Source organism: Orycteropus afer, unplaced genomic scaffold (genome assembly GCF_000298275.1).
Source record: "Orycteropus afer afer isolate SDZICR_OR568_19922 unplaced genomic scaffold, OryAfe1.0 scaffold00015, whole genome shotgun sequence".
In the NCBI taxonomy this organism is placed as follows: Eukaryota; Metazoa; Chordata; class Mammalia; order Tubulidentata; family Orycteropodidae; genus Orycteropus; species Orycteropus afer.
In genome coordinates, this window is record NW_006921602.1 from 20644292 (window position 1) to 20667338 (window position 23047).

Genomic DNA, 23047 nt, shown 5'->3' on the forward strand with positions numbered 1-23047 from the left:
ATTGCCTATCTGGTATTTTGTAAAATCAGAATATGAAATATCTTATCTTTGGAACATATTGATAGTAGGTATTCTGTAAATAGGAGCTCTGATAGCATAGTGGTTAAAGCATTTGACCGCTAAACAAAAGGTCAGCAATTCAAACCCACCAGCTGCTCCGTGGGAGAAAGATGAGACACTCTGCTTCCATAAAGATTTACAGCCTTGGAAACCCCATGGGACAATCTACTCTGTCTCATAGGTTTGCTATGAGTCAAAATTGACTTGATGCAGTGAGGTTTTTTTTTTTTTTTTTTTAATTCTATAACTATTTTTGACTATTGCTACCACATCTTTTTATTGGAACTGTTAGTGTTTTGGTCTCCCCCACTCTGCAGTGTTAAGCAAAGGCAAAGGCTGGTTCTTATTTATTTCTGTATCCCCCAGTGCTTAATATGTATAGTATGTACATAATAAGTATCTTGTAAATAATGAAGAATAAATGACTTAGTGGGAGATAGAACAAAAATGTCATCTTGCTCCCCTTTTACCTGTAATTCCTTCCCTTTTTCTTCTCTTTCTTTCCTTCTCTCTTTTCAGCTCCTTACTTCCCCCCCAATAAATTGTGTTGTGAGCAATTACTAGCCTTAACTCACCTTTTTAGAAGATAATATTTCTTTCATTTCTTCTCTTCACAAAAATAAAAGTGATCTCTCTCCATTATAAAGGAATGGCCTTGGCAACTTCTGGAAAAACTCTACTGGTTAATCAGTTACTTTTTATTTAAATATATATGCTTAATGCTGAATTACATTGTAAAACCCCCAGGCTGATTTATAGTCTCAGCCTGCCTTAATTAACATCGATTCCAGCAGGATAGTAAATGGGAATGGCCTTTACAATTGAGGTTGAACAATGAACTCTCTGGGTGTTGTCCAATTTGTAACATGATTTACATGGAAGCAAGCCCTTCCTTTCCCAGGATTACCCTTTTTTCATCTGGTGTTTAGGATGGGTTATATATACTCTATAGATAGGAACATTTGCTGTCAAATACTTTTGCTGATTTAGAGCAAGGCCACAAAATGGTCACTATTAATAAAGAAGGAGAAAAAAACCTAATCTGAAGCTTTGCAGGGATTCCAGGTTCTTGCTGTGTGTCATCACTCGTCCAGTCTGTGGCGGTTTTACGAAGTGGCCATAATGAAAGTCAGATTAAATGCACAGGATATATACATTTTATCAACAGCCATTGGAGTCTGTGGTGCTGGAAGAGTTATAAGAGTCCCGTGAATGCAAATTTATTGCAAAAGAATCTAAGGGATGGGGGATGGGGGTGGGTGGAATGAATGTCTGCTGAATGGTACTACCTGACACGGGACACCAAAAAACTTTCCAGAGTGAGTGATTTAAGTGTAAGGTTTGGCTTGTAAAGCTGCCAGCTGCTTGGTTTCAAAACTTGAAACATTTCCAAAACATTGGATGAGGCACTTTATATGTGCACTAGAGTAAATACTCTGGTTTTACTGCCAATTTAAATGTGCTCAGTTTACAGTAATGAGCTTGTATAGGCATTACCTTGTTTATAGAAAGTGGAACAGGAAGAAATGAACATTAACCATTACCAGTAGCAATTCCCATTGCCGTCTACCACAGCATTGATGCCAAGCAGTTTTTTCTAATTTGGGAATATGTCACAACTGACAATGGTGTGTGCTTGGTTTTAATGTCATGTTGATTCAACAGAGTAACAAATGCTGTATTTCAGTGTGCCTTTGTCAAGGCTGATCTGACCAGTTGGCTGTTTCTTACAGTTTCCTGAAACAGATGTCAATAGCATTCCCAGATATGGTAACCATTGGACAATAGAATAGGTAGGATAATGGGTTCAGGGTGCTCTGATTACACGTAATTAAGTTGGTTTTAGCCAAGTCTGTTACTAGTGAATTGTCACCAGAGTAATTTACTTTCTCTTTAAAAATTATTTGGGTGTGTTTTGATGCTGTATGTGGAAGCAGTGACCTTTGTCTTTTGGGATGGCCTGGCACAAGAACCCCTTTAGTTCTTTTGTACTTCTGGGACACATGTACTGTTGTTGTTGTTGTTGTTATGTGCCATCGAGTCAAACCCGACTCATAGCGACCCCTCCTTGGGTTTCTGAGGCAGTATCACTACGGAAGTAGGATTGCTCAACCTTCCTTCCGAGGAGTGGCTGGTGGGTTTGAACCGCGAGCCGTCTGGTTAGCAGGCAAGTGTCTTAGCCACTATGCTACCACAGCTCCCAGGGACACATGTACTAGAGATAGGCAAATATATTTAAACTGAAAACTGAAAGATGCCTTATTTGCTGGGCCTGGAGATGAAAGGAAGTGTAGTAATACCCTAGAGGCACAGTGCCTAGAAAATTGGGCCAAGTAAGTACACAGGCTTATGAATATCAGGGTGATGTTACCCAAGAAACACCACACTTCCCATTCACTGTAATTCCTTTCCCATTGTGTGGAGAATGCTTTCTTCATTGTACTAGCAAAATGCAGAAATTTACCGCAACAAGGAGCATGATAGTTCTGCAAATAGGATTCTGATGACACAAGTATATGGCTATCAAATGTCACAGGCTTTTTATAGTTTCTGGCTGGTCTCGCATTCATACTTGTTCTAATATACAATCAATATTTTATCTAATGTACATGTATATGTTATACGTGTTTATTTTCTTAATAAAAAGAAAAAAAGCTAATTATTTAACGTTGAATAGTTGAAAATATTTGATACCTGAATTTTGAAGTTTCACAGATGAGTTTCATCTTTTGTTGTTGACATATCATCTCATTTCTTTGAACCCTTACCTCCCTTCTTCCTTAGTTCTGTCTCAAGTCATTGCTTCTGAATATGAAGTCTAGAAGGCTTCTCAGTCTCTTCTATTTTAACAGAACTGTTTTTTTAAAAATAAATACTAGTTTTTTAACACTATCTTTCAATCTTATTTTCTCTGCTTTTTAAAAGTATCTTCTTTCTGTTCTTGCCACAGTATTTTTCACCCCTTTTCTCCCCAAATTTGTGATTGATTTATGAAGTTTTTTCTCTTTTTCTCTCATCTTCTTTCTGTTTCTGCTTCTCTTTGATTACCTTTATGAGCCTTCTCACTTACTTATTCTCATTCTCCATGGATTTTCCTGGATTTTAGGCCTTTCTTGCCCAAATGTTCACCTATCTTACTTTTGTGATGATGCTGTGGTAGAGGCTGGTGTTGAGGATCCAGTGGAGACTAAATTACTTGAGGTTTTGGTAGGGCTGTGGAATCTTAGGTGGGAAGAGAGAAACTAAACTTCCATTTTTTCATCTTTGTCACACTTCTCATACGAGGGTATCAGATAATCTTCAGAGAGGAGCTAAAGTCAAAGAAGGGAGGCTGATTAGGCCAGCTGAATCATTTTATTAGGGATAGAGTTTCTCCTTTCTCTTCCCCCTTTCTTATCCCATGTCATACTCCCTCATTATTGGCTTGTTTCCCTGAAACATTCTTCCAGCATGTCAGCCCACACATGAACCTAATTCGTGCAATGCTTATCTCTACCATTCATCTTGGCACTTAATCACAGAATGTCTCACATTATTTAATAACTCTTCTGAAAGTAATCTTGTTGTTGCAACGTGATTATAAGCTACGGGATAGCAGAATACGTGTCTTCTCTACCACCTACAACATTCATTACTTGTTAAGTGCTGTCGAGTCGGGCAACGTGATTATAAGCTATGGGGTAGCAGAGGATGTGTCTTCTCTACTACCTACAACATTCATTCCTTGTTGTTGTTATGTGCCTTCAAGTTGGACCCGACTCACAGCGACCCCTCCTTAGGTTTCTGAGGCGCTATCACTACGGAAGTAGATTGCCCAACCTTCCTCCCGAGGAGTGGCTGGTGGATTTGAACCACCAGCCTTATGGTTAGCAGTCAAGTGCCTTAGGCACTATGCTACCAGAGCTCCTACATTCATTGCTACTCACAAGCAATACCTAAACCAAACTCACTGCCGTCGAGTCAATTTTGACTCATAGCAACCCTCATTTGGTTTCCAAGGCAGTAAATCTTTACGGAAATAGATTGCCCAGTCTCCCTTTCATGGAGTGGGTTTGAACCGCCAACCTTCTGGTTAGCCGTTAAAATGCCTTAGGCACTACACTACCAGAGCTCCTTCTTACAAGCAAAGCAATATTTTATTTAAAACAGGCCTTTAATAAATATTTTACAGATTCTTTTGTAAAATGAGATTTCTGCTCAGCTACAGATTTCCCTCTTAGTTCTAACACACTATTTTGTTCTATCAACTTGTTTCACAGCGGGGAGGATATGGGAGAGAGTGTCACCTGTCCCTCAATCCTTTGAAATGGTTGCATTGCAAATAAAAGCCACACCTCTTCTTTAAGATTATTACTTTAAATTTATGTATTTTAAAAGTATAGTAGTCAGTGTCAAAATTTGTTACTCAGGAGTTCCACTTCTGGCAATGAACTATATATACTTTAAACGGTACAGTGCAGCTCTGTCTTGTTTGTGTGTCTGTGGGCGTGTGTTTGAATTTAATTTTCTAATTGTTTGTTGATAGAATATTGATTACATATTGACCTTGTATTTTGGGACTTGGCTAAATTTATACTTCTAGTGCCTAAGGTATTTGACTGCTAACCAGAAGGGTGGCGATTCAAACCCACCAGCCACACCTTAGAAGGAAGATTGGGCAATCTACTTCTGTAGAGATACCGCCTTGGGAACCCAAGGAGAGGTCACTGTGAGTTGGAAATGACTTGAGGGCAGTGAGTTTGGTTTGGTTTAATGCTTTTTTGTAGATTACATGGGAATTCTAAAGAGCCCTGGTGGTACAGTGGTTAAGTGCTCAGCTTCTAACCAGAAGATTGATGGTTTCAGCCAGCCAGTCACTCCACAGGAGAAAGGTGCAGTATCTGATCCTGTAAAGATTACAGCCTTGGAAATTCTATGGGGCAGTTCTACCCTGTCCTATAAGGTTGTAGTGAGTTGAAATTGACTCAGTGGGAACAGGCAGCGGGAACAGGTTTGTTTGGTTTTAAGGAATTTTATGCAGATAATCATGTTGTCTGAAAATAAAGACTATTGCTTAATTTATTTACAACCTCTTTGCTTTTCATTTAGTTTTCTTGCCATATAAAATGGTATAATATCAAATATTGTTGTTGTTATGTGCTGTCGAGTCGGATTCAACTCATAGCCACCCCTCCTTGGGTTTCCGAGGCAGTATCACTACAGAAGTAGATTGCCCAACCTTCCTTCTGAGGAGTGGCTGGTGGGTTTGAACTGCCAACCTTCTGGTTAGCAGTCAAGTGCCTTAGGTACTATGCTACCAGAGCTCCTTAATATCAAATATTAGTACATTGGTAAATATAAATAGTGAGTACTTACCCTTGCATGCATTATTTTCAGTGTACTGATAAATTAAAAGAACAGTAATCTGAAAATGTATCAGAAAGCTGAAGGAAAATGCAGAAGCTGGGGTTTCTTTGGAGGCAAAGGCCAATACCAGTTCGAGGAGCAATAGAGTAAACCTGGTACTGAAAGTAGAGGAGCTGAACCCAGAGCTCCAACATTAGACCAAATTGGTAGTGTCCTTGGTTCCTGACATAAGCACACACATCCTTCAAAGACGAAAGCAAACACAGTTTGTTGTTATGTGCCGTCCAGTCGGACCCGACTCATAGCAACCCCTCCTTGGGTTTCTGAGGCGGTATCACTACGGAAGGAGATTGCCCAACCTTCCTTCCAAAGAGTGGCTGGTGGGTTTGAACCACCAACCTTCTGGTTAGCAATCAAGTGCCTTAGGCACTATGCCACCAGAGCTCCCAAACACAGTTTAGACCCTTATAAGTCTCACAGATTAATTTCAGTAAAGATAAGTTTACAATAAAGAAAAAAAAATCACACAAGGAGATAAGCCATTTTGAGTGAGAGTAAGTAGAAACAACAAATTTTAAATTTCCCATATTTTTCAGATAAATAAAATTGTCAGAAACAATAGTTAAAAAAACCTGTGTACAAAATATTAAAAGTAATGAAAGATGAGCCTTTTTAAAATGAGCAAGAGAAGGCTATCAGAAATGACATGGAAGATTTGAAAAAGAACCCAGTAGAACTTTTATAAAGAAAAGTATAAACATTAAAATGATCATATTAGACCCAGGTAAAGAGAGAATTGGTAAACTGGATGATAGATCTGAAGAAATTACTCAAGAGATACAGTGAGATGGAAAATATGAGTGGTTAAAAGATATTGGCGGTAGACTAAAAGAGTATAACAATTAGAGTTTCAATTAGAGTTTCAATAGGAGAGCATAGAGAGAATGATTTCAAAGATGCAATAATGAAAATGACTAAGAATATTCCAGAACTGATAAAAAAGCAAACATTCACAAATGTTATAAGCACACTGTATAACTAGCAGTGTAAATAAAAAAGAAATTGATACTTAGACATATAGTGGTGAAATTTAACAGCACCAAAAACAAAGACAAGATCTGAAAATCATCCAGAGAGAAAAGACAAATCATTAATAAAGAAATGATGATTATATAACTTGATGATTGTTGTTGTTGTTATGTGCCGTCAAGTCAGCCCTGACTCATAGCAACCCCTCCTTGGGTTTCCGAGGCATTATCACTACAGAAGTACATTGCCCAACCTTAGCAAATGATAATTAGCAGATTTCTTCTAAGCATGATTGTGACATAGAGAGTATACAAGTAATATCTTTGATGTGCTGAGAGAAAATAACTGTTAACCTAGAATTGTATATCTAGAAATGTGTACCCTTCTGGAATATCATTTAAGAATGACTATAGAATAAATTCATATTCAGAAAAACAATAATTGAAATTTTACTTCCAATAAATATTTACTAAAATCTACTTTTGTAGTGAAACTGCCTTGGCAACCCAAGGAGGGGTCGCTATGAGTCGGAGCCGACTCGATGGCACATAACAAGAACAACAACATGTCAAGAAGAAGGACAACTACTCGAGGAAGAAGATCTTATATACAGTACAGAATAGTGAGAATAAAAGTCAATAAGCCTTGTTAAATATAAAAATATTTCTGTATAAAACAATGACTTTATGACAGATAAATTCTTGGAGAAGAGTAATTAGTATTCCAAGATCCTTCTAGTGTTTGAGAAAAGTGTTAAGATATTGATTAGCTTTAGACTGTAAGTTGTTAAATATGAAGGATAAAATGTTGTGGATAACCAATAAGAGTAGAATAAAAGAAGGAAATTGAATTACAAAATGAACAACAGTAACAAAAAAGTTAATCAATTTTTTAAAAATGGAGTCAAGAAAGAAAAATATAAGTAAAATAAAGCTAGACAAATAGAAATTATGAAGTCTAAATACAACACTAATCACAATAAATGCAAATGTATTGAATTTGCTAGTTAAAAGATTTATATGCTGAATAAAATAAAATGTAGCTATTCATTACTTAGGAGTTCTGGTAGCATAGTGCCTAAGGCACTTGACTGGTAACCAAAAGGCTGGCGGTTCAAACCCACGAGCCACTCCTCAGAAGGAAGGTTGGGCAATCTACCTCCGTAGTGATACTGCATCGGCAACCCAAAGAGGACGTAACAACAACATTCATTATTTTCAGAGGTACATCAAAAGCAATAATTTTTTTTTTTTAAATTGTGATTTGGGTGAAAGTTTACAGAGCAAATTCACCTTTCATAACAGTAGCTCACATACACTTTGTCTCATGACATTGACTGTAATTTCCCAGAATGCAACTGCTCCCCTTCTCCTTCCTCCCTATAGATACCTCTTCCCTCCATGCACTCCTGCCCCTGGGGCTGTCTCCCTGTGCATACACAGCCCTTCTAATCTCCCATGATTGATCTCTTCAAGGAGTGTATCTACCTAATGTAAATGTTCAGCTCATATGCGTGTCTTTTGTTTGGCTGGAAGCCACAGGAGTGGGTTCCATTCCAGACCTGAAGGGCAGCTAAGGGCCATAGTCTCAGTGGTTCTATCAGGCTTTATCAGACCAGAAAAACTGCCCCCCTCCTCTTTTAATAATTTTGAGTTTTGTTCCACATTGTTCTCCCACTCTATCCAGGATCTCCTACATCCCTTCCAAGTGGATGACAGTGGTAGCCGGGCACCATCTAGTTCTTCTGGTCTCATGGTTGTATAGATTGCAGATTGGATGGTGTACCAGTTGCTAGGACTGATTGTTTCCATGAATCTTTGGTTTTCTTCATTCTTCTTTGCTCTGGAGGAGGAGAGACCCATCATTGCACCTAGATGGCCCTTTGCAAGCTTTTAAGATCCCAGTCGCTACTTGCCAAAGTAGGATGTGGAACAATGTTTTGTGTATTATGTTATGCCGATTGAGCTTGATGTCCCCTGTGACTATGGTCCTGAGCCCACAGGTCCAACTATTCACTCCCTCTGGGGAGCTGGCTGTGGCCAAGATGTGACTACAACCTTGCGCCTTGTCAGCTCTTCTATATACCTGGGAATTCTTAAAGAACATGCCAATATAAAACAATAAATTTGAGAGTTTAGTTGAGAACAAAAGATTGATAAAATTATAGCAGATAAATGCTAATGAAGCTTGGGTAGCTATACTAATATTGTTGTCATTGTTGTTATTATGGGCTGTCTAGTCAGACCCGACTCATAGTGACCCCTCCTTGGGTTTCCGAGGCAGAACCACTACAGAAGTAGATTGCCCAACCTTCCTTCTGAGGAGTGCCTGGTGGGTTTGAACCACCAGGCTTCTGGTTAGCAGTCAAAGGCGCTACGCTACCAGAGAGACATCATTATTAGTAATAAAGTCACTTCAGGTTGTTAAATGGTTCTATTTTACCAGAGAGATGTAATAGTTACAAACTTGTATTCATTAATAAAGTAACTTTAAAATTTATAAAGATGAAAATGACAATGCTAAGGACTAGATTGACAAATTTACCACCAGAGTGGGACATTTCACCTCATCTTTCTCAATTACCAGTGGGGTAAGCAGATGAAATGCTAATAATGATCAAGATGATTTGAACAGTGCATCTCGGAAAGTTGAGATGTTGAACATATATAGAAACCTGTACTCAGCAGATAATTTATATACTAAGGCAAGAAAAAGAAAGAAAATAATTTAGAACAAATAAATAATTCAGGATAGTGATTATCTCTAGTGGCAGGGTGGCTCAAGCAGAAAGATAGAATCTGAGAGAAACACAAGTAATGACTGCTTGAGTGGTTTGTTGATAGTGTGTTGTAATGTATCTTATCTTACTTATATGTTACATGTATTCTTTTGTATATAGTAAATAAAACACAATAAAAGAAAAATTTGCTGCCCAAATACACTCTTTAATCTTTTATGTTTTATTGGTATGTTTCAGATTTTAACTTCAGGTAGGAGATAAAACCAAAACCAAACTCACTGCTGTGGACTCAGATCTGACTCATAACGACCCCTCCCTTGGGTTTGTGAGGCGGTATCACTGCGGAAGTAGATTGCCCAACCTTCCTTCCAAAGAGTGGCTGGTGGTTTGAACCACCAGCCTTAGTTATATCTTATCAGGAAAAATGTTAGACATGATTTATATCCTTTCCCAGTTAACAGTAATTATGTGCCTTCCACATTTATTATGCCTCCTTTTAATACCAAAAACAACTCACATAATGTCAATGAATATTTCTTTACAGCCATGGAAAGAAAAGTTTATGAACTAAGCTATCCTATCCTCTTGGAAACCTAGAGCAGATAAGGACCTTCTTCCATGGGCCATCTGTGTCTTTTGCCTTCAATCAAAGCATCACAGAATTATATAACGTTAAAAGTGTTTGGCTGCCAAACAAAAGAATGGTTTGAATGGACCCAGTGACACTGCAGGAGAAAGACTGGGTAACTCGCTCTTGTAAAGATTACAGCCTAGAAAACCTTGTGGGATGGTTCTACTCTGTCACATGGGGTGGCTATGAGTCAAAATAGACTCAATGAATACCTAACAATAACAACAAGTCAAGAAGAACTTGAGATGTAGTTCAACTTCCTTATTTTACAGATGAGGAAACTGAGCAATGATCAAGTGTTTCAGTTCCAGTTGAATGCTATTCTACTTTCAAAAAATAACTCTAGAAAAGTCCACACCTTCCCTTATACCTATTCTGAAATCCAACATACCAAAAACCATAATTGCCTGGTATCTCATGCTGACGTGCCCAAGCCTTTAAGTTGAATCAGAAGGTTGAACCAGAATGAATTGGTCTGAGGTTCTGTTTTCATGAACTTGGCACTTTTGAAAAATACGGGCTAATAATTTTTAGGTTGTTCCTTTGTTTGGATTTGCCTGATGTTTCCTCATGATTAAACTTAGGTTATGTCTTTTGGGTAAGAATACCACAGAAGTGATCTTGTGTCCTTCCTAGTGCATTATATCAAGAGCATATGATGGTAATTTGTCTTATTACTGGTGATGTTAACTTTGATCAGTTGATTAAGGTGCAGTCTGCCAAGTTTCTCCAATCTAAAGTTACTGTTTTCCCTTAATAATTAGTAAGTATATGAGTGGAGATATTTTGAGAGTAAGTAAATGTGTAGTAAGTAAATATTCAGTCTTTCCTTATATTTTTGCCTGCTGACTTTACCATTCACTGATGATACTTGCCTGAAGCAATAATTATTGTGGTATTTTCCAAATAATGATTATCTCATTGCATCATTCCTTCATATTTATTAGTTAGAATTCTACTGCAAAGAGGAGGTTTATATATTTACTAAATTGTCTGTCTCATTATAGATTCATGGATGCTTTTTCACTCTTTACAATTACAATAATTATTTACTTTCTTGTTTAAATTATCCCAGTGTTAGCCACTGGAAGTCCCTTCATGTTGTCTCCTTTGTTCTTTTGATATGTCTCCGTCAATTTTAGAGCATTTATTTGACAGTGTTCCTATCCCTTTAGGCTACAGCCCTGAAATAAGCCTTTTCTCCAAGGCAGCTTGGTCAGAGAAGAACATTTTAGATAGCATTAGAAACTTTTGCAGTTGTCCAGAGAAGCTAAAAATATTAAAATATTGTAGAGGTATTTGCTATCCTGTGTACAGAATTGTCAGTACAAGTTCTAAAACTGTCCTAACAGTGGTTAATAATGAAGCAAAAATATTAAATATTTTAACCTTTGATATGTACCAAGAAAAAAATAGTATCACATTTGCCATGTGGGTCCAGTGAACTCTTTTCACTTTTTGTCTTTTGGGTCATTTGATAATTTACGAAAGTAAGAATAAAGAGATAAAAATAAGAATAAAATGATAAAATAAGAATTTACACGTAACAAACCAAATTTTTATTTCATATTTTATTCTGTATTCTATATTCTATTTAGTTCATTATTCCATATTTTCTTAATTTTGGAGATATATAGATATACCTGAAATGGGCAATAGCCTTTGAATGCAACTAACTGCTCATCCTCTGTCATTTATGAATGTGGAATATATTCCTCTCATAAGTACTAATTCCAGATTTTAAGCTTATCTGTCTAGCATGTATATTGTCACAGTGCAATAGTTTTGAAAACTTGGAGGCTCATGATTGTGTGGAAAAGACAATGGCTGTGGGTGATGCAGTGAATTAGTTAATATGGCTTTTCTAGTCATTATCTTTGTGACTCCCACCACATGACTGGGTAGAACTTTGCAGATGCTTGTGGCTGACCAAGGGGATTGGATAGCTTGCTAATAATGTAAATAAGGCACATGGCACTCTTGTGAGAGTTGGACCATGCAAATAATGTGTATGGAACCCTAACGTGGATTGGTTAGTTTTGCCACTCCACTAAGCTTAAAATGAGCATCTCAGAGGAGGAAAAGGGGGATCTCGCTACCATCAAGACAGAAGAAGAAAAAGCAGGAGTGGAGTGTCTCCTTGGACTTAAGATCCCTGTGCTGGGCTTCTTCGACCCAGGAGAGAGAGAGAGAGAGAGAGAGAGAGAGAGAGAGAGAGCTGTAACACTCTGCTGAGACAGCAGAGAGGTGGAGACAGCAGAACCAGTAGATCAGCAGGAGACAGAGGGGTGGGCTTGCCAGCCCATGGGGTGAAAAAGCTGAGTGCCTTTGGGCAGGACGCTTGCTGGTGGAGTGGGGTGCATCTGTCCACAGAGCTAAAAGAGCTTTCCAACACTGGCCCAAGCAGGGTAGAGACCAAGGGCCAAAGAGAGGCATGCTTGGGGTCATGGCTAAGGGGAGGCTATCCTAATCCAAGAAATGTATCCTGAGTGTTCCTAAGCTTGAATTGTAACCAGTTACTTCCTTAATAAACCCCATAATCGTGAGTATTGTCTATGAGTTCTTTGTGGCCATTACAATGAATTATCACATCGAACAGAGAAGTAGAGAGTCCATGGGAGGGACATTTGGTGTCAGGAGTTGGTAAAAAGGTTGGAGGGTAGATTCATGTCTGACCTTCACCTCATAGGAATCAGCTTTGAGCTGTTGATTTTGATTCTCTCTCCCCTCTTCATGAAGTCAGAGGAGGTCAGAGGATGTTGCTTCCCTCATTCCCTTTTGCAGTGGCCATCTTGTTCCATAATTACAAAAATATTTTCATTTTTAGTTTTATAAACACCAATTAGATTGATCAACCCACTGTTCTTTTTTTATATGTAATAATTTATTTTTTCCAGTCACCTTTGTATATGCACTTGCCTTTAGCATTTGTCCATTTTTGAGTGATATCAAGTAAATTTTGGTACATAAAATAAAAGGTGAAAGAATGCTTTTACATAACCATTTAACAAATTGAGATGGTCCAGGTTCTTGTTGCAAAATATTGCATGATGAAGGCCTTCTTGTTGAATGACTGAGTTAGAGTATCATATTTCCTTTGTGTTTACTCCTTGATTCTTGAGTTTAAGAAAATTTACTTATCCTGAAGACTTTAAGGGGTCCTACTGGTGCAATAATTAAGTGCTTGGCTACTAACCGAAAGGTTGGTAGCTCATACCCACCCAGCAACTCCTTAGGCGAAAGACTTGATGATCTGCTTCTATAAAGATCACAGGCAAGAAACTCCTTTGGGACATTTCTACTTCATCACATGGGGTCACTAGGAGTCAAAACTGACTCACTGGCATCTAACAACAACAGAGACTGACAGCCCAGCATTTTGCTTATAGTCAGTGTTGTCCTCACCACTAGAGTGCTGCTGTTTCTTTGCCTTCATCTTCTGACTCATCTAATAATTGTAAAATATCTTCCTCTGTAAATCCTTTTTTCTTGAACTGAAAAGTTCTAAATTCTTAACCATGTTCGATGAAAATAAAAAAGAATATGACAAAGATTGTGTCTTCCAGAATTCTTTTATACTGCCTTTAAAGATAATGATTTAGTTGGGACAACACAGTAAGAAAACTGAAGAATTGTGTAATAGTGGTGATTGATTGGTTGATTTTTAGACAATTCCATGATTTTTTGTTAATATTTTAGTCATCTGTAGCATAGTTTGGAATAATAGATGAATGATGAAGAAAAAAATCCTATGACAAAATGTTTCAAGGTAGAGGGAAAATAAGATGATTAAGATCCCATAATATATCTTAGACTTAAAAATGATCAATGTACCCAAGTTATTATGTTAAGAGAATGAGTTTTTTTGAAGTAAAAAATAAATAGCTTTTCTCTTTGATCTTTGGAAGACCTCCAGGAAACAATAAAAATCATGAAATATCAATCCTTACAAACTAAGAAAAACTAAAAAACAGGAAACAAAAATTGGATCAAGTATACCCTGATCATATTGCAGAGTTTCAGAAGTTTGATTCAGTCAAATAGTGAATAAAAGGAGTAAGGATTATTGGTATGACCTCTGGGTAACATCCCAGAATTGAATCCTAAATGAAACTAATTTCTTAATTTTATTCTTTTGTTACCTTGGAGATCATATTATATGTCAAAGGAATATGCAGAAATGATGAGCTTTGAGTAATTACAACTCACCAGGCATCTAAGAAATACAGCTTTAGGTCTGGTTTGGACGTTAACTGGTTTTTTTGGGCTGAGCAATCATGGGAATAGAAACAATGATAGCAGGAGACTTTGAATCAGAACCATGACAAGGACCTACTTATTTGGACTCTGCTGCATCTCAATTCTCAGAAGGAAGGTTGGGCAATCCTACTTCCGTAGGGATACTGCCTCGGAAACCCAATGAGGGGTCGCTACGAGTTGGGGCCACTCGACGGCACATAACAACAACAACAACAACGGCATCTCAATTTTCAGTTCTTTAACAGAAATAACAAAATCTTGTCTTATAGGGTTGGTGTGAATATTTAATGGGCTACTAGAAATTGTATGACCCTGACAGGGTGGAGCTCTTTTAAAGTCATTGACTCAAGGGCAGTGGGTTTGGGTTTAGTTTAGTCATTGCCTCATTCTATACAGGCTGATTGATTATCAAATAACAAACAAACAAAAAGTGAAAGCTTGGAACATTTTTTAGAACTTGGTGTTTAAACTGTTGTTCTGTACTTATTTAGCTTTGTTAGAGATAATATTAAGATGCAGGCAATAATAAAACAGTTGTCGTTGTGTTTTTCCTAAATTGGTTGACTGACTTGTTCATAAATTCAGACATTTTCATTGTGGTATTATAAATTGCAAAGAGCAGAACATCTTTGTATATTCTTTGAGCTTTCATAGTTCAAACTACTAGTTTGGGTTTCTCTTTTAGTATCGATAAAAATCTCTTTGCCTATCTTTTTCTTTTTCCTTTAACTCCGTTATTAAACTCTTACTAGAAATTGAGTTGTGTAATTTCTTTAACCATTAGTCTATTTGCCACTATTTCAGTATAATCTCCATTTCATATATAAGGAAATCAAAGCTCTTCAGAAATCCTAGAGAAATCAATGATAAAATTATAGCAACCCCCCCTTTTATTTTTGTTGAGCTATATAACCTCCTCAGCAAAGAGTAAGATATCTAACTTGATTTACACATGTAACTTGTTTAGCTCACTAGTTAGTTAACTTGGACAGAATAATTGCTTAGTTTAGGATCCAGCTATAAAGTAAATGAATGCTTATCCCAGGACCATTCATGTTCCCCTGAGAAGTCACTGATACCTGGATAGAAAAAATAGAATCTAAGGCCTGATGACTATCAGTTTGATCCATGATTTAACCCTTAATGGATACTGGCCAGAGTTTGGACTATCAACATGTTATTAGTCTCACTGTGTGGTTTATTATACATAAGACTGTCCTTCCATCCTATTTGTCTCTCTCACTGGTTAACAGGCTTGCTACAGGTAAGAACTAATACTCTTGAATTACTTTGAACTGAAAATACCATAAAGGAAATTCCTAAATTGAGAGTGAGGCTTGACTAGATACTATTTAAGGTCTCCTGCAGTTCTTCAAATTCAGTACTTTTATTATAAGTAATATAATAATATAACTTTTTATTATAAGCATGCTGTTGCTATTAATTGCCATTGAGTCTCAGCTCATGGTGACCATGTGTTTAAGTAGAACTGCTCCACAGGGTTTTCAAGGCTGTGACCTTTTGGAAACAGATTGCCTGGCCTGTCTCTTGAGGTGCCTCTGGGTAAGTTCTCGCCAGGGCTTCTAACCTGTTCATTCCGGTTTGACCCCCTGCTGAGTTTACACTTTTATGCCAGATGTACTGGAGAATCTACATTTTAACAAGATCCCCAGGTTATTCATATAAGTGTAGCTTGTTAAAATGTAGTGTTTGATTCAGTATATCTGGGGTGGAAATGCAAATTCTCAACAGGGGGTTGAATTGGAGTGAACTGGCTTGAAGCCCTGGTTCAAGCCACCTAGCCTTGCAGCTAATAATCGAGCACTTAACCATTTGCACTGCTACCCCAAGCATGTACAACATTTATTATTACCATAATCCTTCAGGAACACTTGGTCATTAACTGGCTTCTTATCACTTGTTTCATAGACTCCATTTTGTTGTTTGCTCCTTTAGATTTTTATTAACAACGAGTGGCAAAACTCAGAGAGTGGGAGAGTATTCCCTGTTTATAATCCAGCCACAGGGGAGCAAGTATGTGAAGTTCAAGAAGCAGACAAGGTATGTCTTAGAAAAAGATTCCCTATGGAATAATTAGATTCAAACAGCAGATCACTAAAGTCATGCTCTCCAGATAACACTGCTTGGTTTCATTTGTCTTTTTTGTGAGAGCAGATAGTTCTTCTGTATTTGGAGTGTTACCTTGCTTCACTTGTGCTGCTTCTTCTCTAACAGGCAGACATAGACAAAGCAGTGCAGGCAGCTCGCCTGGCTTTCTCTCTTGGTTCAGTGTGGAGAAGAATGGATGCCTCAGAAAGAGGACGTCTGTTGGATAAGCTTGCCGACTTGGTGGAACGAGACAGGGCAGTTCTTGCAGTAAGTAACCTAAGAGATCATTAGATGTTTCTCATAAATTTACAATCTGGATGCCTCAGTCTTTCTGAAAATATAATTGAAGGTGACCTGAGGGGAAAGCTAAGGAGGAGGGTAGGGAAAATTACAGCTGCTTGGATTTTTGGGTTAGACAGGTAATCAGCCAAGAGTTTCTTCTTGCTGAATGTTTGAGAACAAAACTATGATAAGTGAGCACTTTCCTTCCTCCCTACCCTCAGCTCTTGCCAAACAAGACAAAAACGATGAAAAACAGGAGAGTCACCATACTACTTATAGAAAACCAATACCAAATGATTCTTTTGAGAAACAAATAGGGCTAGTTTTTACCTCACAAGAGTTAACTCTTTTTGCCTAAAGAGGACGTAATATGGACTTCTAACACATATCTGCCTCATTTGTTTTTCTTTCACTTTCTAGAACCACTAAAAAGGAGAGAGAGAAGAGAAGACAGCAATTTTCTTTCACTACAACCTTCATTTTTTTCATATAAGGAATTTCTGTTAGTGTCTTTGTTGTTTTAATAAAAGCCATTTTTTTTTTTTTTAGAGAGAACAAATGTTTTGAAAGAAAACTGGGAATAATTTAGGAATGCATCTTCTGTACACCAGGGATCTCCAACTAGCTGACCCACAATTGATCAATTAATATTTAAGGTTTCCTTGCTCAGTCAAGAGAGGAGCCCTGGTGATGCAGTGGTTAAAGGGCTTGACTGCTAACCAAAAGATTGGCAGTTCGAACCCACCAGCCACTCAGCAGGGGAAAAATGTGGCAGTCTGCATTCATAAAGATTTACAGCCTTGGAAACCCTGTAGGGCAGTTCTCCTCAGTCCTATAGGGTCAGTGTGGGTCAGAATTGATTCAGAGGCAGTGGGTTGTTTTTGGGTTTTGTTCAGTCAGGACAGTCAAGCTATGAGTACCATAGCCTGTGCCTTCTGCTGGGGTAAACAGATCATTATTGGGCTTGGGTTGTGCAGTGTAGTAAATTACATGGTATGGCTTTTCTAGCCATAGTCTTTGTAACTCCCACCAGATCCCTTTACTGGGTGGGACCATGCAATTTAAATCCCTGATTGTTAAAGTCATCCACCTGGGGTATTTCTGTTGGAGAGCATGAAGTACTCTTCTGGGAAAGTTCGCTCTCTCTCAGGTGTGTAGAACTCTGATGTTGGGATTGGTTGGTTTTGTCACTCCGCTGGCTCAGAATGAGCCCTCTTAGAGGCAGAAGAATATCTCTGATGGCCAGCTGAGAAAGACACACTGCTGAGAGAGAGACTGAGAGAGACTTTCGGCTGAGAGAGACTGCCGGCTGAGAGAGGCTGAGCGCATTCCTGAACTTGAATTGTAGCCTGTTGCTTCCCTAATAAACCCTATTATCTGTGAGTTCTGCAGTGAATTATCAAACCCAGGAGAGAGGTGGTAGGTACCATGAGAGGGACAGTTGGTGTCAAGGTTGGTACGAGGGCTGGAGGGTGGCAGCATGTCTGGCCTCATAGGAACAGGCCTTGGGCTGCTGATGGTGATTCTGTCTTCCTCTTGTGTAGTTAGAAGAGGTCAAAAGATGCCGGCTCCATGCTCTTTTAGCATGTTGGAATGTTGTTGTTGTTGTTTGCCATCGAGTTGGACGCGACTCATAGTGACCCCTCCTTGGGTTTCCGAGGCAGTATCACTACGGAAGTAGATTGCCTCATCTTCCATTAATACCCTTTCACAGTATCACTATATTACGGCTTTTCCCTCCTACCTCAGGGGTGTTTCTATGAGATATGCAGGTATATTGTGAAGAAGATGTTCCTTAGTGAAGTAGCTCTTTCTTGGAGATTCACAAAGATTCAAAAGATTAACAAAATACCTTATTAAAGGCTTTGAAAAGCCCTACTCAGTGTGGAATATACGGGAGCTCCTGACAAAAAACTACATCCAAATAAACACAATTGAAAATAAACCTAGAGGTGGCAGTTCTCTTGTGAACTTGGCTGGCCTCAGTTGTTCATAGAGACCGTTTAGATGGCCAGATTCTATTATTTGACTCTACTTCACTCTATGGTGTGTGGAGCTTGGTTTTGTGCTAGCTGCATTCTAACTCTTGGAGAATATCATACCTATTTCATAAACATGTAAATCTTCTAACAAGTAATGTTGTTGTAGTTATGTGCCTTCGAGTCAGACCGGACTCATAGGGACCCCTAGGAAGTAGTTTATATGGATTCTTTTTAATAAATAGTGAGACAGTATACCGTTCTAAGTAATGTGATATTTTAAAATGAGCTCCATCTTGTATACATGATAAGTGGATCTATTACATTGCAAACAGCAGTATTTTCACCCCATTGAATGGAGAATACTTCAATTTTAGTTTGTCTTCACTTAATTTTCATACCAGTATATGTTATAAAGGAGCCCTGGAGTGCAGTGGTTAAAGTGCTTGGCTGCTAACAAAAAGTTCCACTGCTTGAACCCCCGGAGCAGCTGGTGGGTTCAAGATGTGGTAGTCTGTTTCTGTAAAGATTTACAGCCTTGGAAACCCTGTGGGGCGGTTCATCTCTGTCCAGTAGGGTCACTGTGAGTCAGAATCAACTCAATGGCATCTTTCTTTCTTTTATTTTTAGTATACGTTATATAAAGTGTCCCTATGGAGAAAAAAAAGTGAGATAACAAACATGTTTTTGTTTATTTCATTTGTTAAACTTGTAACATTTTTAAATATCTCTCAACTGGAAATACTCTTTTCAGTGTGTTTGTCATTCTGTGTGTTACAGACGTAAGTAATTTAGAGATCTGTCATTAAAACAATGGCATCCACAATCGGTAGCTGTTTAATACCACTATTTTCATTAAATGGGCTAGTAGTTTACTTTTAATAGATAACGGTTGTTAACATAAATGTTTACAAAAACCAAGGCTTTAAGTTGTTAAAGTTTGAGCTTCCCTGGAGGAGATCTTGTTTATTTGGTGGTAATAAATAAACTAGCTGTGCACCGTGTGTATTCCATTTCTCAGCAAGGGTCTTGGCAGCTGCAGAGGATTTTTATATTCTCATCAGTTGTATAAAGAGGCCATGCCTTGCTCCTCCTTATGGATTCACATTACCAATGTAGATTCCAAAAAATCCCTACTCAGCTCTGGTCATTACTGTAACAGTAGCTGGTTTGACATGCAGTACATTTCTTTATTGTCACTTAAAAAGAAGTTGTGTTTATGTATTTGGGTTATGGTTACTGGAAACACACACTCTCACTGTGGGTTTTACTGAAAACCAAACCAAATTGGTAGTACTGGAAAATGTTTCATTTGGGAAATCAGAGTTGCTCAGGTATGTCTCACCATTCATATTTTCTCTGTTTTTTCTTCTGCTCCAGAAATTATTTAGTGTTCTTGGAAAGTGCTGGGGACTTAGTTTCTCTTCCCTTTCTTTTCCTACAGACCATGGAATCTCTAAATGGTGGCAAACCATTCCTGCAAGCTTTTTATGTGGATTTGCAGGGCGTCATCAAAACCCTTCGGTATTACGCAGGCTGGGCTGATAAAATCCACGGGATGACCATCCCTGTAGGTATGTGAAATCTGAGTAGGTTGCAAAGGGAAGTATGAAGTTCTACCAGTTACCACCAAACACAAACAGCAAATCACATAGGATACAGATCTGAGCTAAACTTACACTTCCAGCATCTTGAGCTAAAAAAAGTGATAAAAATTGTATCACTAACTGACATGGTCCTATTTCTAGGGCTATTTCACATATGAAGTAGGAGGAGGCCATTTAAACCAGTACATCAATTAGCCAATGAACAAATAAATATTTCTCATCTGCTAAATGCTTCTGAAAACAACAACAACAACAAAAAACCAAACATCAAACTCACTGCCATTGAATCAGATCTGACTCATAGAGACCCCTCCTTGGGTTTCTGAGGCGGTATCAGTATGGAAGTAAATTGCCCAACCTTCCTTCCGAGGAGTGGCTAGTGGGTTTGAACTGCCAGGCTTCTGGTTAGCGGTCAGATCCTAAATTAGGTTCTAGAAATGTGGAGGGCCATTAAGAGAGGAGGGGAGCTGGGGAAAATTCTATGAAAACTAAGACTCAGTCCTTATCTTCCTGAATCCTAAAATCTGCTAGCTTGGAAGGAAGTAATCTAAAATGTTACAGTTGTTTCATTTAGTGGTGAGATCATAGGTTGCTTTTTATTTCTTTTTTATGTTTTTCTGTATTTCCTTTGTTTCTTGTAATGAGCATAATTCAACTTTCACAACCTGTGAAAACGGCAGCAATCTTGGCAGCTCCCCACCCCCTCTTTTTTTAAGATTAAGGTCAGGAGACAAAACAAAGATTACAAAACAGTTAGAAATCTATAATTAAAGTGTTACAATTAGGTACTAAGTTGTATGGTTTGACCTGTCAATGGTGGTGGTTTAAAGGAAAGGGAGAATTTCCAAGACTGGAGTAGTTGATAGTGCAGTCTTGAGTTGAGGTCCAGTGCTAGTGATGACTAATACCTATTGAGTGCTGTCACCTCAAGAGGAAGATCCTGTTATCAACATTCCCATTTATGAAGGAGGAAACTGAGGCCTAGAGAAGTTAAATAGTTTTCCTAATCCACATAGCAAATAATGTTTTAGAGCTAAAAGTTTGGCATTAGAACCTAGGCTTTTAGTTATTCACTAGAAGATTCACTTTAGATGATGGAAGGAATAGCTGTCATTGTAGAGGGGGGGAGCAACTAAAAGAGAAATGAGGATGTTAGGAGTGGGGAGTAGAAAGAAGGAAATGCATGTTTGTTCAGTAGATAGTGGATGCTGCTAAATACTCTGCCAGGTGCCCTACCTATGCTCTCTGGAAAACAGCTTGTTTCCATGGAGCAACATACTAGCAAGAGTGGAAAGTAATGCTGAGTACTTTGGATTACCACTGTGAGGGCCTTGCTAGCCAGGCTCAGTAGTGTCAGTTTACCAAAAAAGGGGATGATTTGGCTGATAGAGTAAGTGGAGTAGAGCAATGCTTCTCAAATTTAATGTGCATATGATTCACCTGCAATTTTCTTAAAGGGCAAATTCTGCTTGAGTAGGTCTTGGATAGGGCCTGCGATTCTGCATTCTTAACCAGCTTCTGGGAGCTCTGGTAGCGTAGTGCCTAAAGCACTTGACTACTAACCAGAAGGCTGGCAGTTCAAACCCACCAGCCACTCCTTGGAAGGAAGGTTGGGCAATCTACTTCCATAGTGATACTGCCTCAGAAACCCAAGGAGGGGTTGCTGTGAGTCAGGGGCCGACTCGACAGCACATAACAACAACAACAACAACAACAACCAGCTTCTAGATGATGCCTGTGCTTCTAGTCCTCTGCCTTGAGTACAAGGAGAGGATACAGAGACAAGAGCCAAGTTAAGTGGCTGTTGCAGTACATTATCTATACATGAGGCAATAAGGGAAGAAGTTGCAGTGAGAGTAGACAAGGTACAGAGACAGAACTTTTAAAAGAACTATTTAAAAATTACCTCCATGAGTGATAGGGACATGTGGAATGATGTTGTTAGGTGTTGTCGAGTCAGCTCTAACTCATAGAAACCCTTCATATGACAGAATGAAACACTGTCTGGTCAATGCTATCCTCAAAATATTTGCTATACTTGAGCCCATCATTGCAGCCACTTTGTCAGTACATCTTATAAGGGTCTTCCCCCTTTTCACTAACCTTCTACTTTACCAAGAGAGTTCTCATTCTCCAGGGGACTGGTCCCTTCTGACAACATGACCAAAGTAGGTGAAATGAAATCTGGCCATTCTTGCTTTCAAGGAGTATCCCAGCTGTACTTCTCCCAGACAGATTTGTTCATTCTTCTGGCAGTCCATGTAATTTTAAATACTCTTCACCAATACCACAATTCAAAGGCATCAGCTCTTCTCTGGTCTTCCTTTTTCATTGTCCAGCTTTCACATGGCTATTGAAAATACATTGGCTGGGGTCAGACATACCTTAGTCTTCAAAGTGACATCTTTGCTCCTTAGCACTTTTAAAGAGGTCTTTTGTAGCAGATTTGCCCAGTGCAATATGGTCTGATCTCTTGACTGCTGCTTCCATTAGTATTGGTTGTGGAACCAAGTAATATGAAATCTTTGACAACTTCGATATTTTCTCCATTTATCATAATGTTGCTTATTGGTCCAGTTGTGAGCATTTTTGTTTTTTTTATGTTGAGATGTAGGCCACACTGAAGATGGTGGTCTTTGATCTTCATCAGCAAGTGCTTCAAGTCCTCACATTCAGCAAGTAAGATTGTGTCATCTGCTTATTGCAGGTTATTAATAAGTCTTCTTCCAATCCTGATGCTGTGCTGTTCTTCATATAATCCAGCTTTTTGGATTATTTGCTCAGCATACAGATTGAATGTTGTTGTTGTTGTGTTGTTAAGTGCCGTCGAGTCGTTTCCGACTCATAGCGACCCCATGCACAGCAGAACGAAACACTGCCTGATCCCATGCCAGACCCACAATCCCTGCTATACTCGAGCCCATCATTGCCGCCACCATATCAGTCCATCTTGTTGAAGGCCTCCCCCTCTTTCATCGACCCTCCACCCTACCAAGCATGACAT

General features: G+C 38.6%; 1 protein-coding gene across 1 annotated transcript in view; it reads left to right on the forward strand.

Annotated features, from left to right (window-relative positions):
* The window catches only part of ALDH1A2 (aldehyde dehydrogenase 1 family member A2), a 164933-nt gene that overhangs the window by 32739 nt on the left and 109147 nt on the right, over nucleotides 1–23047 (forward strand). Inside the window, exons 2-4 of the mRNA XM_007958479.2 lie at nucleotides 16023–16127; nucleotides 16302–16442; nucleotides 19881–20010. Coding sequence (XP_007956670.1) covers nucleotides 16023–16127; nucleotides 16302–16442; nucleotides 19881–20010 — 376 coding nt within the window. The remainder of the gene's footprint in view (nucleotides 1–16022; nucleotides 16128–16301; nucleotides 16443–19880; nucleotides 20011–23047) is intronic.